The sequence below is a fragment of the Coccinella septempunctata genome, chromosome 1 (assembly GCF_907165205.1).
Source record: "Coccinella septempunctata chromosome 1, icCocSept1.1, whole genome shotgun sequence".
Lineage (NCBI taxonomy): Eukaryota > Metazoa > Arthropoda > Insecta > Coleoptera > Coccinellidae > Coccinella > Coccinella septempunctata.
The window spans coordinates 66,178,272-66,194,343 of record NC_058189.1 but is presented as its reverse complement, the minus strand read 5'-3'; the positions used below and the strand labels follow the sequence as shown (position 1 = coordinate 66,194,343).

General features: G+C 39.2%; 1 protein-coding gene across 1 annotated transcript in view; it reads left to right on the top strand.

The window, feature by feature from the left end:
* Positions 1-223: 223 nt before the first annotated feature.
* The window catches only part of LOC123322552 (N-acetylgalactosamine kinase-like), a 41,359-nt gene continuing 25,510 nt past the window's right edge, over positions 224-16,072 (top strand). Inside the window, exons 1-4 of the mRNA XM_044910499.1 lie at positions 224-475; positions 1,008-1,172; positions 1,234-1,432; positions 3,592-3,700. Coding sequence (XP_044766434.1) covers positions 282-475; positions 1,008-1,172; positions 1,234-1,432; positions 3,592-3,700 — 667 coding nt within the window. The 5' untranslated portion in view covers positions 224-281. The remainder of the gene's footprint in view (positions 476-1,007; positions 1,173-1,233; positions 1,433-3,591; positions 3,701-16,072) is intronic.

Genomic DNA, 16,072 nt, shown 5'->3' with positions numbered 1-16,072 from the left:
ATTTTTTATTCCTTCAATTATTTATTCACTACTTTGTGACTAACGACTATTCTTCAGACCATTAAAAAAAGTTCTCTCCGATTGAATATTTGAATTCCCAATACCTGCTTAGTAACACTCATTAAGTGATCCTAAAAAAGTTTCCGAATGGCATCAGTTTAGCAACAATTTACAACTAAAAGAAGAAGAAGAAGGTTCCATTTGAACTCGTAAAACATAGAACTAATCATACAAAGCGACGTGTCCTCGATTATCAGATTTGATAATATTTTGCTTTCAACATGAGTTGTTCAGCTGAATTGCTCGATTCTGACTGGGAAAAATTACAAATAGACAAATGTGAAGGGAATAATGCGGATAAACCGGTTGAAAAATTACATTGTGCTGCTCTTGATGGTCGTTTATCGATACTGCAACAATTTTTCAAAGATACCTATGATAATAACCCAGATTTCATTGTTAGTGTACCTGGCAGGTGAGGATTCAAATAAATTTATTGCTGTTCTGAAGGTGCTTGGTAATAAAAACTGCCTAACAAAATGTTTGTGTTTGTTTACTTTCTGTCAAATCAAATGTAGGAATGTACAGAGGGTGAGTAACATAGTGGGTCTTGAAAGATGCGAAATTTGTTGAACTCCTTGATAGATGGCTGTTTTGATGTGCGTCCTACAGGTTTCTTTATCGCCTTCTGATAAGATAGTTTTCTTCAGTTGAAAATTATTCTAGCGGAAAGGAAACTACTATTGCTTACACAGGATCGATGTGATTTGTGGTTAGATGGCGCTTGTTGTATTTAAAACTCGTAGGTGTTTCAAGAATGCACTTTACTAGAGGTTTCCTCGCATAAGCGCTGAATGAGCCACAGATTACAGAGTAGATTACAGAGTAGTGGAATGAGCTTAGCTTACCTTATGTCTCTTTTCCTCACAGAATGAGTTTTGAATTTTTTCATATTTTCTGAGCCATGATTTTTTTTCGACAAAGGAACAATTAATTTTTTTAAATAGGGTCAACCTGATTGGGGAGCATGTTGATTACAGCGGATATGGTGTCATCCCCATGGCTGTGGAGCAACGTGTTCTCATCGCATTACGCGCAAATGGCTCAGAAATAACAACCTTAGTGAATATGGAAAAGAAGTATGAGAAAGCTGAAATCGACAGCACTTTTAGGTAACCGTATACTTATCACATTGATATTTGCAGTTCGATAAAGAAATCATTTGTGTCGTAGAGCCTCCACGAAGCCTTTGTGGTACCACTATTTCCAGTGCGGTATCCAGGGTGCTTTGGAATATTCTGAGGCTATGAAGTACAAGGGGATGGATGTTGCAGTTTGGGGCAATATTCCCCCCAACGCTGGTCTGTCGAGTAGCAGCGCCTTGGTCAGCGCTGCGGCCATTTGCATGTTCCTCATGAACGAACCAACTGTGGTGAGCTCTTTTCTTTGATACTCGACAATATTAAGAAAAAAGTTTTTGATCGGCATTCCAAATCGATCTTTAAATCCTCCATCTAATCTCCTAATGGGAAATTCTTCTCAATTTGGGTTATCACAGGCCACAGCACGGGCGTAGCCAGGGGGGGAGCGTTTGGGGGTTCAACCCCCCCCCCCCCCCCCCCGAAATAATATAGGTATACATAATATCATTTTCAAAAAGTCTCACTTTATATGTCAAAATCAGAAAAATTTCATTTAAACCCCCCCCGAAACTCAACCCTGGCTACGCCCATGGGCCACAGCATATGCAAGCTTAAACTGAATAATTATGAGTTTCATTCATCAATTTTTCAAATGCACCGCGAAAATTATTCAAAATCATTCTTTAAATATGAGGTTTTAAAATTTAAATCGCTTCGTTTCTAGTTTGCGATCTGGCAACAGCGCCTACTAGAAAATAAAAAGAACAATGGCTTGTTTATAAAATAGCAGCTGTTGATGTACAGCCATTATAAGGCGCGTACTCACTGGCGAGCCTCAAAAGCAACTGTCCATAAAAATCCCATAAAATTTAACGACCCTCCTCGTTCGTCGCAGACTTCTTAGACAGCCATCTTTGTCTATCTCATCAAGATAGTGTATTTGTTGTCCTTTATTATCAACGCATATTTCAGTCGATATTGCCAACTTGTGCAATAGAAACGAAACACTTTGAATTTTGAATACCCATTTTTATTTTTTATTTTTAAGTCCTTGAAATTTTTTTGGTTAACGGTTGAAATGGTTATTTCAAAATGTGACGTTTCAAAGATATTTCATAAAAAATACATCCTTTACGTCAGAAGGAGTATTCCATATTGCACCATTTTTGAGTGCACTTGGTGAGCCGCCACACAGTTTAGTTGAAATTCTGGTGGATCCACCAAAAGACGAAATATTAACGGAAATACCATCTCGTCGAGAGAAAGAATAGATGCTGACCATAGTTTTGGTTTCATTTGACCTCGTCAGAGCAACACATCTCATACCTCGACGAAAAAGAGATGAATTTATGGCTCCTTGGTGGAAAAATACACCAACTCACTTTATTGAGTCTCTGAGTGAAGATGGCAGCATGTATCCACTCCCTCACACTCCCAGGGAATCGGATATAATGATAAATCAATTAGGGGGGGATAAATTCCTCAAATCATTAACCGAAAACGTTAAAAATGTCCTGTTCTCTGTTGTCTTTTCAAATATTATTGAATGAAACTATACGAGCAGATCGTTCTATCCAGGAAATCAAGGAAACTACTGTTGTCGTTTTCTTAACATCTTTTCCGTCACTCCCTCCAGACAGATCTGCTAGCGAGCAATCGCTCGTAAACTCGCGTTCGATAACCAAGTCTAGCCGATTTAATTACGTCATTTAAGGGTGATCTCGTCGATATAACCATTATTCCCTAGCGAAGACGAATTCGTTTTACGACGTTTTTCTACGCCCTCCTAACTTCCCTTCCAAAAACAAGGAAGCGTGGCGATTTATAGGACGGAATATGGGCTGGATCTGAACTTATCTCAGTCGCTAATGGCGTTGGTAAACACATGAAGTTACCATTAAATCCGACTTGGATGCCTTATTCGATGTAGGATGCGGAGAAAAGAAAATGAAGAAAAGAATTTATATTTTAAATCAATCAGATGAGAGATAAGAATCCGATCGTAACGTTTTTTGTTGAGATATTTTCCATAACGATACAAGTGGAAATGCTGCATGTACTTATGAATGTGGAAGAGCAAAAGCTACAACCGACGCACAAGATCGGCTAATAATAAAATCATTATACAAAATCACGAACCATCTAAACAACGCTTCTTTCATTTAACAGTTCAATTCTTTTAACCCACTTTACAATGACATCATCTCCGATTGAGAAAATATCCATAAATCAGCCAAATAACAAACCACTACACCATTCCATAACCAAACTTCCGGTTAAAGTATGTACCCTGAAATCCTCCTTCTGTTGAATGACTTTAGAATCAAATAACGGTGGTGTAGAATCTTCCCAGCACTACTACTGTTACAGACTCAACAGATACAACAGTAATACATTTTTTTTTTCTGACAGCTACCTTCGAATATTATTTCTTATGGTAATTTTTCAGCCGCTACCTGGCAGGAAGGAACTTGCAGATTTATGTGCAAAGGCTGAACGTCTTATAGGAACTCAAGGGGGTGGAATGGATCAAGCTATAGCCTTTTTGGCAACTGAAGGTGAGCTTATGTTTATTATTATTACTTATTTTGTGAAAAATAATGGTGGTGCTGCAGAGAGGTGCTGCAAAGACAGGTTGTCTTTGCCTATAACTATAATTCCCAAACTGTCGAGCTACTTTTGTTTATTAGAATGCAACCGTTGGAGGTGGAAGTAAAGCTGAGCACATATACTTCATGAATGTTCTTTTCTAGTGATGAGCTCGTAAAAAGTAGCTCTTTGAAATGGTCATAGCTGACCGTCCTAGTGCAATAAGTTGCGTAAATCGTTTGGACAAAAAGTCATCCACGTGGTTTACTGATGGATCAAAATCAGAAAGGGGCACCGGCATTGGCGTATATGGACTTTAACTTAGGATCTCTAAAGGCTTGGGGTTGGAAAGTGAAGCCTCTATTTTACAGACCGAGACACTGGCTGTTTACGTCTGCGCTCAGGAGTGTCTTGAAATGAACCCAAAGGGGCGCATATCTATATCACAGCCAGGCCACGCTGAGGTCCCTGGAATCACACTACCAGGAATCTCTGCTGGCATGGGAGTACCGTAATACCATAAAGCAACTGGCCAGGGGCAATAAAGTGACTCTACTATGGGCACCAGGGCATTTTTGTGTTGAAGGAAATGAAAAATCCGATGAACTTGCAGAAAGAGCATCAAGGTTAACACCTGCTGGACCTGAGCCTTTCTTTGGGCTTGGAAAATACCAATATAGGGCAGAGGTCCATCAATGGGAGCTGAACAACAGAATGAACCTCCAGAGAAACACTTTTGGACTTAGTCAGTCAAAGAAATTCGTGATGATTTCACCGACCTATACCAGAAAACTGCTGAAGCTGAGCTTCGGGTGATGGTGGGACTGCTGACAGACAATGGAAAGACAGCAGATGAGATTTGTAGGCTCTATGGATCAGAAATAGAATTATGTCCATTCTGTTTCCAATACTCAGCTGAGAACCGTTATGAACCATATATTATGTTATGCCAACAAAATTCTTCAAGAATATCCACTTCTGAGCCATGTTGTTTATTGGTTAGATATTCTTATTCAGAAAAGTCCACTTCTCACGAGGGATGAGATTTCGTTTATAATGAATCCATCATCTTTTTTGATATCTTCATCGCAAAAGAGTTCTTGACACACAAATTGATTCCGAGTCGATTCTTGAGATAAGGTGTTTTCCAATTTTCTCTCAAAAATGCACTCTGAAATTTTATCTCTCCATTTTCTTTCCGATGCCAAACCACTCTTACACTAGCGCACGCTTCAACATTTCACCATGGTCATATGTTGTTCTCTTATCAAAAATCGAAAATAATAATATTCTGATCATACAAGAGAATTTTATCAATTATTCAACGTAACATGCAGTTTTAATGGTTACAATCAAAAGCACTAACATTGGAGAAGTGAAATTTTCCGACATCACAATCTACTGATACATTTTCGGTATTTTCATTTCCTCGACGATTTGTTGTGCAGAACTGGCTCCAGTGCCCCAGGACCGAGTAGTTCCGACCTATGCTAACAAAACAGAACGAAATTGAACAAAAATACCTGAAATACACAACAGCGCTCGCGTTGCGCTACATCAAAGACAACACATTATTTAATTCGCTTGCAGTCCCTTTGTAAACCTGTAAACCCGAAACCACGATTCCATCCGCGGTTAGACGAGGAAAACAATTGGGTTTCTTTGAAATTTATACGCTCGCGCCTCAAGGCAAACGGTGGATCGCCATTTGGAAAGGGTTGATCGAGCTCAATTGAAAACGAGATGCGAATTCGCAATTTATATACGAATTTTCATCAAAATCCCTAATATCATTACTATTCACAAATTTTCAGGAAAGAATCTCATTCGATTTCCTGGATACGTCTAATAAACAACAGCCTGTATGTTTTCTGGTGTATCGATTTTTCTTCGATGGTTTTCCGAGATCGCAATATTGACATACGGTAAGGAAAGTGTATTGAAGTTACCCAATTCCATTAGCTCTGAGCGACGAATGTGAAATTTCAGAAGACGAATTTGATGGTGAAGTTTTATTGATCAATATTGGATGATGAAAGCACGATTGGTATATCCAACTGATGAAAAATTCTGAAACTATAATTGAAAACCGCTTCCCGTCTTTCAAGAAGTAAACAAAGTATTCCTAATCAAAACGTACATTGGGAACAATCTGAAGACAAAGTTTGCGAATAGATACAGCCGCATTTATGAAAACGCATGCCGTGGAACACCGCTAGAATACAGCATAATAGCTCTAAAACCGACCATTTCTTAACCAACTCTGAAATAAAACAAAGCTGCGTATTAGCGCCTTTATAGTTCCATATTTCGGCCATAACTGTCTCGATAATTGCTGACATGAGTTTGCCTGTGAGAGGTGTTGGAATAAGATTCAGATTTGATGGAGGCCTATTTAACCTGAAGCGTCTCAGAGCAAAAACCCGTACAAAGTTTATCACGGAATATGCAGATGACTGCCCACTTATCGCTAGCAGCTCAGAAGATCTACACATAATGTTGAACACCTAAAAACATATATACTAAGCTTTAGGTCTTAGTCTCAATATTGACAAAACCAAAATACTGGTAAGTCCGCCAGAAAACCTTCAAATAGATATCAGCCTGAAGAATGAAACTCTAGAACTGGTCGAGCACTTCAAATACTTGGGGAGCTTCATAAATACAACGCATCACGGGCATTCTTGAAGCTAAAGGACTGAGTGTTACAAAATCACGACCTCAATCTGAAGACCAAGACAGCTGTTTACAAAGATGTGGTCCCCCAACACTTCTTTACGGAAGCGAAGACTGGACGCCCTACAGGCGACATATTAAACGACTTGAACAAACGCAACAACGTCATCTAAGACAAATAATGCACATCAGATGGTTCCACAAAGTTTCAAATGCAGAAGTCTTGCAGCGCGCGAGTTATTGTATAACAATTGAGACTCAAGTAACGAGGACCCGACTCAGATGGAGCGGCTACATTCTGAGGATGCAAGACACAAGACTCCCCAAAATAGCTCTGTATAACGAATTCACAGAGTGAGCTCGGAAACCAGGAGGCCAGTAAAAGCGGTTCAAGGATATACTGTATCAATCCCTAAAATCAGTTAATGCCAATCATAACTGTGAACGACAGAGCGACAGATCACAGTGGAGGTCTTTGGTCCACAGTTATAAGGGAGACTCGAGAAGAATACAGCGGCGGGCAGATCTGGTTGGCGACTATCCATGCCCGGAGTGTGGAAGGATCTTTAGGTCACGGTTGGGTTCTCTTCAGTTATGGAGAGCACACAGTCGCAAGTAGCCCTAAGAAATAATGAGTTTGATCGCACCGATAGTTTTGGTTTTCAGTCTTTTTGAAGATTTATTCTCGGTAACAGGATACAGCAATGAATGAATGAATGAATGACCTATTCGAAATACTAGGTTGTTTCTGGTAAAACCGCAAGTCGCAGAGGTCTGTAAATATCCTCAACATCCAAATTTTCAGCACAAATTTTGATTGGTTCTTCATAAAAGTCTAATAGGCCATCGCGGTCAATCACCCTGTATAATGGAATGGACAATCGAACACATCTCGCGTAACAGTTCAGTGGGCTCACTTTCCATATAACCCCACCTATCTTGCCCCAGCAACACGCAACTAAATCATCCCTGGGGAAACTCTGATTATCAGGTATGATAAAGGTTATTAATGTCTCAAGACAACGGGGCCTGTGAAATGACGCAATCTCGATAGACTGCTCGCAAATTAACGCTCGGGAAGTTTTCAGCGTTAATTGAATCCTTGAGTGAAATTGCGGTTGATCAATACTAAACATTATCGATTGAGACTATTCTTCACAGCGAAACTTCGTTCGGTAACATAATATGTGCTGCTGATTGAATAGAAGGGTCGAGAATCCCCATCAGAAGCTTCATGTGCTGTCGATCTAACAATACCAATAAAAACAGAAAAGTAACTGTTTTATGAAGGAGTTGTAGCTCCATATTAATGACGTTTTTTTCATCGTTATTCCTGTGGGGGAATTTGAGTGAAATAAAGTGATGAAGTTTACAGATTTGCAATTGGAAAGAATTGTATTGTGTTCGATCGAATAAACTCGTGAATCTTCTAGAAAAATCAAGGGTTGTTCTTCTGACACGTCCTATACCTCTAGCCCTAGTGGCCAAGCAAGATATGGATGAAAAACTCAAAAACTGATCATTTAGTATCCTGTGTTGAAAAAATATATTCCGAGAAATTCTTTCCAAGTTATTAACACTGGGTATTGTGTTTTTTATGTCACTTAATATATTTTCTTATCTTTTCTTACTTCATTGTCAATGAGGAGATTCATTAATAAGATGTGTTTTGTCAGGAAGAAACAGGATAGAGATCCAGATATTTCTATTCGTGTTGTTACCTCTTTTTTGAATTCCTTCTGGGTTTTTCCTATTTTCTCTTGAATAACCACTGCTATATCTGTGGGAGACGATTCACAAATAAAGGGCCTTGTCTTGGAACAAGGTATGTACATATGATTATTTTTTCTTGGGTACAGTTTGATGAAGACAGAAGATGAAGAATTGCCCTGGCATGCCAGATCATTGCCCTATGGGGCAATGAAGAATTTATGAAGAATTTATGAAGTAATCATTGGTCTCACAATCATGTCGCTCAACCACCGGATGGATATTCCTCATGAATCAGAAGACATTTTGGACGAGAATCGACTTCTAGTCGTCCTCATTCTATTTTCACGATCCTACATCATTTAAGAGACGGAAACAGACAAAACATGTTTTGAATAGAATAACAGCGGAAGCGAAAGTTTCTAGTTGTCGCTCATTCATCAGGGGGGTCTCAACCCTCCTGGGTTGGGATTCATGGAGGTTGCTAAAGTTACGAATAGATTCGAGAAATTGGGTCATCTGGTGTTACAGCTAGAAATCGCAGTGGCCTGGATTGGCAAGAGAGCAAAATTTTAACAGAAAGCTTTATTTTTCCGAAGTCCTTGAAAGATTTCTCCTGAAACCTTTACTTTCGACCACTCTACGCTTAACCACTTCTTCTACTCATTTCACGAATCTACAACTCGTAATAGCGAGATTTCGACTTATGAACCAAGATTGAAAATAAAATAATTCTTTTGCCCTTTTACGCATCCGTAGATACCTCCTGAAATAGCTAACGATATGAAGAGTGCACTGCACTACGACACTTATATATTGCTTTCAAAGTGTGCGAGTATTCAACTTTTCCAATTTAAAATTAAAATTGATCCAGAATGTAATAAAGGGAGAGTTGAAGCGGAACTTCACCACCTCTTCATTATTTGAATTTCTCTCGACATTTTCGATTTGATCAGAATAAATTGAAAAAATAAGAACCTACTCATGGAAAAAATGTGGAAAATATGCCAGGTTAAGGTCAAGCTCCTATGACAATCAACAAAGCGATCAAACTTATAATTTCTTAGGGCTACTTGCGACTGTGTGCCCTCCTGTGACTGAAGAGACCCAACCGTGTCCTACAGATCCCTCCATACTCCGGGCATGGATAGTCACCAACCAGATCTGGCCGCCGCTGTATCCTTCTCGAGTCTCCATTATAACTGTGTACCAAAGACCTCCACTGTGACTTGTATTACGCTAGTTGTTCCCAGTTATGAGTGGCATTAACTGATTTTAGGCATTGATGTAGTGTATCCTTAAACCGCTTATACTGGCCTCCTGGTTTCCGGGCTCCCTCAGTGAATTCGCCATATAGAGCTATTTTGGGGAGTCTTGTGTCTTACATCCTCATAATGTGGCCGTTCCATGTGAATCGGGCCCTCGTTACTTGAGTCTCAATTGTTATACAACTCGCGCGCTGCAAGACTTCTGCATTTTAAACTGGAACCATCTGAGGTGCTTTATTTGTCTTAGATGACGTCGTTGCGTTTGTTTAAGCTGTTTAATATGTTGCCTGTAGGGCTTGCAGCTTTCGCTTCCGAAAAGAAGCGTTGGGAAGACGACTGCTTTGTAAACAGCTGTCTTGGTCTTCAGATCGAGGTCGTGATTTTGGAACACTCTGCCCTTCAGCTTCCAGAAAGCTTGTGATGCGGAACTGATACGGTTGTGTATTTCCGCGACCAGATTAGCCCTAGTATTTACGAAGCTTTCCAAGTATTTGAACTGCTCGACCTGTTCTAGAGTTTCATCCTCCAGGCTGATATCTGTTTGAAGGTTTTCTGTCGGACTTACCAGGATTTTGGTTTTGTCAATATTGAGTCTAAGGCCTAAAGCTTCGTATATATAATGAAAAAGACGAAGTTTTCGTGTCTGCTCCAAATTCTTTATTAAAAATTGCTACATATGTTTCGGCCCTTACAAAATTAGGGCCATCTTCAGGCATCTGCAGACGAATACAAAGATGTATGAAAACAGTAATAAAATAAAAGACAGCAACAGAAAAGTACACGGAAAGAGAAAACAACAGTACAAAGACAAAACAGTATATATGTTTATAGGAATGACATAGGAAGCAGAGTACCCAGTATTACGTCCAGTTTCATATTTCCCTTTAAGCCTAAAGCTTCCTTCAGTGGGGATTTTTAGAGGAAGTTTTAAAATAAAGGATATTTCAAATTGTCTGGATGAGATACTTGGAGAGGAAATCGACCATCTTACTAGGAATCGGTCAAGACGTCCTTCTATCATTAATATTTCTCTTTTTTCCATGGTTGGATTTCACCCAAATTTTGATCGATCACTTATCTAACCTAAGTCACATGTATTGAACAAATTGTTGGAAAATGTCACTCAGTACAAATAGGGAGTATACATAAACGCTCTCCAGAAAATGCTTGAGGAAAGAACGTGGGAAAAATCCACAGGGTCGATCCGAATAAAACTGCCGTCATTCACTCTACCAAATGACCTCACCTAACCTGTCCAAGAATCAATCGTCACAAACCGCCCCCACCCTCCCGAATCGATCGAATCAATTTTTCAATTAACTTTATTGTACACGTCCCGGCATCTTACTGTTTTAGACGCCGAGCCTCAATAAAACGTTATTGAAACTCACTGCTCGAACTCGTATCCGTCTTTTTGGCGAGAGAACTGAATTTTATGTACCTTCACTCAGGAATTGTTATCGGAAAGGCATCAATCTAGCGACACAATTGGAATTGGGAAATGTGCCATAAAATCAACTTTCCGGATCCATCTCAGCGCAGAAAACAGTTCGAGAGCGCGTCCTGTGTTTCGTAAGAATTTGTTTTCGTCATCAGAGAGGCTCCATGCACCTTCAGGACGTACTCGTGGGACCTAAAGTTCCCTGCTATTGGAATAATACGTATGAAGGCATCAGAACATTTGCTATCCCATCAAACGTGAAAATGAAAGGATCAAAGATTATAGAGTCTCTATAATCTTTGGAAAGGATATTATTTGTCGAAATGAATTTAAAATTTCGAGTACGGATCTGGCTTATTACTTTTCAGGTCCATCTCGAAGGAATCATTATGTACGAAGATATATTGAAAAATTCTTAGCCTACTCTAGAATCAAACAAAATTTCAATGTCAAAATATTTTATTACTCAACATATTCTCCTCTTAATTGGATATATTTATTACGGCGAACCAGACCTCCACAGCTTTTATTGCCTCCTCGTTGGAAGAAAATTCACGACCTTTCAAACTTTTTTTCAGTTGAGGAAAGAGATGATAGCCGGATGGAGCCAAATCTGGTGAATAAGGGGGTTGTTCTAGTAATTCAAACCATAAATCACGAAATTTTTGCATGGCAACATGAGATTTGTGGCAGGGGCGTTGTCCTGCAAAAACAACATACCTTTGGATAGCTTTCCGCTTATTTTCTCTTTAATTTCTTCCCGTAGAGTGGTCAGTAATGTCGAATAGTAATCTCCGATTATAGTTCTACCCTTATCCAAAAAATCAATCATGATTAATCCATGGCAATCCCAAAAAACTGAAGCAAGAACTTTTCCATCAGATTTTTGAACAGGAAACTTTTGAGGTCTTTGAGAACCAGATATAGCCATTCCATCGATTGTTGCTTTGTTTCTGGATCGTAGAAGAATACCCAAGTCTAATCCATATTAAAAATTCGGTTTAAGAAGTCTACATCGTTTTCAAATCAAGCACAGATCGAACGCGATGCTTCTACCCTTGCACGCTTTTTGTCAACATTCAAACATTTGGGGATCCATTTTGCAGCAATTTTTCTCATGTCCAAATTGACGTGAACTGTATGATAAACAGATGAACGCGTTCGTATGAAATGTTCAGTGCTTCAGATATCCGTTTTAGGCCAATTCGACGGTCTGACAAAATCATGTCATAGACTGACACAGAAACTGGCCTTCCCGATCGGTCATCATCTTCCATGGAAAATTTACCTCTTTTGAAGCTTGCAGTCCAATTTTTCACGGTCGCATACGAAGGACATTGATCACCAAGGGTATCAACCATATCTTGGTAAATATGCTTACCTCTCAACCCTTTTTAATACAGGTACTTGATGATGGCTCGGTACTCCAATTTTTCGATTTTCACAATTTCGGTGGACATCTTCTTTCTTTTAATTTATTGCGTAACTCTGGTTTACTTTTTTTACCTCAAACTTCACACAGACACTTCTAATGAGTTATTGTTCGTTGGTATGGTAACTCAATATTTTTTTTTATGCTTGGAACTGGTCTAGGCTAACTAGATATCAATACATCCTCGTAAGCAGCAGCTGTTAAATAAAAATTTCTAGACCCACATTATTTTTCGACAGAGAAACACCCTTCTCGTAACTATTCATTTACAAACTGCAGAAAGATTGCAAGGAAATTTCCTGCAAAGAAACTCGAGAAGCGGCCACGAAAAGAGAAAAATGTTTCCATGAAAAATTCCGCATCGAAACACGAACAAAAAATCCAATCACGAAGCATCCGATACGAAGGGGGTCCCAACCCACTCCCCAGATGTTGTATATGCAAAAATCGATGTTTTCTTGAGCGAAGACGGACGGCTATTCGCTGCAGTTAAGGCTCGAATGTCGAAGGATTTTTCCATGTTGTGTGATGGTGTCACATACGTATTTATCTTGGTGAATACACTTTCAATTTTCTGGGGCACGGCTGCTACGGGGATTATTCGAAGTCGACTCGGATTCCCATCGGGAAAAAGGGAGGAATGAAATGTTTCGCTCTGCCTCGGAAAATACAGGGTGGTCCAGATCGTAACCAAGAAATTTTAACCACGTATTCTACATCAAAAATAAGCCCTAGTTTGTTATATACACATATGTCGAAAAATGTTCCCTCTCCGAGATACGGGGTGTTAAAATTATAGAAAAAAAAAGTTTTTTATTAATAACTTTCACACTGCTTGAAGTATTTTTATGAAATTTGAGACATAGAATTTGAGCGTCAAGGAGCACTTTTTGCATAATATCATTTCTTTTCTATTCTACCAGTGGCGTCCGTACTGCACCGAGACTGTATATTTTCAGATAAAAAAATGATACGCCACTGGTTTTTCCGACAATAAAAATTACTATTTAAATCCTTATTTAATTTGGAGCAAGTTCGGTTTCTTGACTTTTTGCTGTACGAGGCACCGTTTCCGGTTAAAAAAATAAAACACATTCTCATGCATGAAGTCTCCATTATAACTGTGTACCAAAGACCTCCACTGTGACCTGTCTAACGCTAGTTGTTCCCAGTTATGATTGGCATTAACTGATTTTAGGGATTGATGTAGTGTATCTTTAAACCGCTTTTACTGGCCTCCTGGTTTCCGGGCTCCATCAGTGAATTCGCCATATAGAGCTATTTTGGGGAGTCTTGTGTCTTGCATCCTCAGAATGCGGCCGCTCCATCTGAGTCGGGCCCTCGTTACTTGAGTCTCAATTGTTTTACAGCTCGCGCGTTGCAAGACTTCTGCATTCGAAACTTTGTGGAACCATCTGATGTGCATTATTTGTCTTAGATGACGTTGTTGCGTTTGTTCAAGCTGTTTAATATGTCGCCTGTAGGGCGTCCAGCTTTCGCTTCCGTAAAGGAGCGTTGGGAGGACCACTGCTTTGTAAACAGCTGTCTTAGTCTTCAGATTGAGGTCGTGATTTTGAAACACTCTATCCTTTAGCTTCCAGAATGCCCGCGATGCCGAATTGATACGGTTTTGTATATAAACAATGATAAACAAACGTAGGTGAAATTTTTGTGATCAGTGATTTCTTTTGAATTTCATTGATTTCGTCATTTATTATGAATGTATAAAGCTGATTACTTAGTCCCCTTCATAATGTGATTGTATTTTATTGCATATAAATCAGAAAATTAATATTTACTATAGTTTTGAAGAAACGTATTTGAAAAATCATCAGAAAAAATTGCGATGACACATAACCTAAAATAAAACGAAGGCTGTTCATTTCAAATTGACGTGGGCATTTAAATCCCCACCCCTTATCGACCAACCTAGCGATCGCAGCGACTCCTATTTTCCCCGTTTTTGGAGACACATTTTTAGTACGGCGATCGTTCTCCTTCTCTCTACTCTCCATAGGGTGGAATTGTACAGATTCCACTCATAGAGTGTAGTTTTTGGCCTCGGTTTTACGAAATTCATTTCATTATGGTTTTTCATGAAAAATCGGCGCATAAAGATGGATACCATGATGTACACTAATATCAGTTGTCTCTGCTGATAGTATCAAATTCGTGGTCACCGATAAGGATGAGCTTTCATCACAGCCCTCTTAAGAGGGCTGTGCTTTCATTATGGTCAGAATAGTTGGCTTGATATAAAGAAATTCTCAAACCAGGGAGTCGGATTTTCCCAGTAAAATTTCTTCATCTGTCAGGAGGAATAACCCAGAAATACTTATGTATTCGGAGGGCGTCTCGTTCTCATTCAGTTCAAAGTAGCCCTCTAATCAAGTTAGACTTCCAGTTTCGCCTTTCGCTACTACTGGATGAATTCGAAATATATTCGGCACTTAGTCTACGACATAGTTGCCTTGGGGATGTATCCCGTTTTCCGAGTTGATCCCCTGAGAAAACACCACTCTTGATTTATGCCTCCTTCTTTGTGGACTTTGTTACTGGGAGATGAAAACGGCGAAGAGTACCGTTGATGAAGGCTCAGCAAACTCTGCTTTGATGAGAGGAGGATTAGCGAAGTGAGGAGCAGGATGGGGATCATCTGCTTGATACGGGGTGTTTTGAAAGTTTCACATCTGACGTTTTACCCATGAATTTTCCCGAAAAATCGGCTGGTAAGGTTATGGTGTCGGTATTTTGGCATGTGAACGGAATTTTGTTCATCGACTACCTTGAAAGAGGTAAGACCATCAATAGCCAATATATTATACAGAGTGTTCTTAAATTGGAGGTTCCTACCAACGAAGAAGGAAGTAATTTTAAGAAAGAAAAGTCCCATAATCATGGAATCGCAAACGTTTTCGAGATACAGGGTGTTCAAGTTTGAATTTTCAGAATGATATCAAAAAAGTTGTGAAAACACATTCATTATTAGAAATACCAAGTTTAAGTTGGGATGTCAAAACTAACAACGAATTTATTCCCATAGCTTACTAACTGGTGATCCAAAAATCATAACAAAAATGATGGACAGTGATTACACCACACCATTTCATCTGTTCTGTTATAAATTCAACACCCATTTGGGTGTTTCTGTGTCACTTAGTTGAGTACAGGTTGACTAATCCTCAGTAGGTACACATTTTTAAAGAAAGAGCTCTTTTGAGAAGTGTGGTAACTTTCCTACTTCGCTATAGAGTCATTCGGGGCAACTGTGCGCACTTTTGCCTTTCGAACCATACCCTGTTTCGAATGTTGAAGCTAGGAAAATTAAAACATATTCATAAGATAGAGAATTTTATAATCTATAAAAAAACATCAAAAAGCAAACAAACAAAAACGTTTTCTTTCCGCAGAAAAGAATTTAATAGAGAAAGTCAGAGTGCGTTCACTTGCCCCGTATTGCGGGTAAGTGTGCGCACCCTCACGGGGTAAGTGAACGCAGTGCTATGTGAACCACACAATCAAAACAAATTACAAAATAATGTCATCAAAATGTTACAATATAAGAGAAATGCTGTTTGTTGTCAATACAGAAGCGCCTTTTTACAGCAGTGCATTATTGTTCGTGCCACAATTCTTGGTGAACACAACAGTTGATACATTCCCCTGTTGGTGGCTCTTAATATTTTTCTGAACAAATAAGACAATATTGATCGAGTCTTAACCAAGAAAATCAACAATGTCATAATTTATTCCTTACTGAGTTAATGCCCATATAATGAATCTATGCGCACACTTACCCGCGCACACTTTCCCC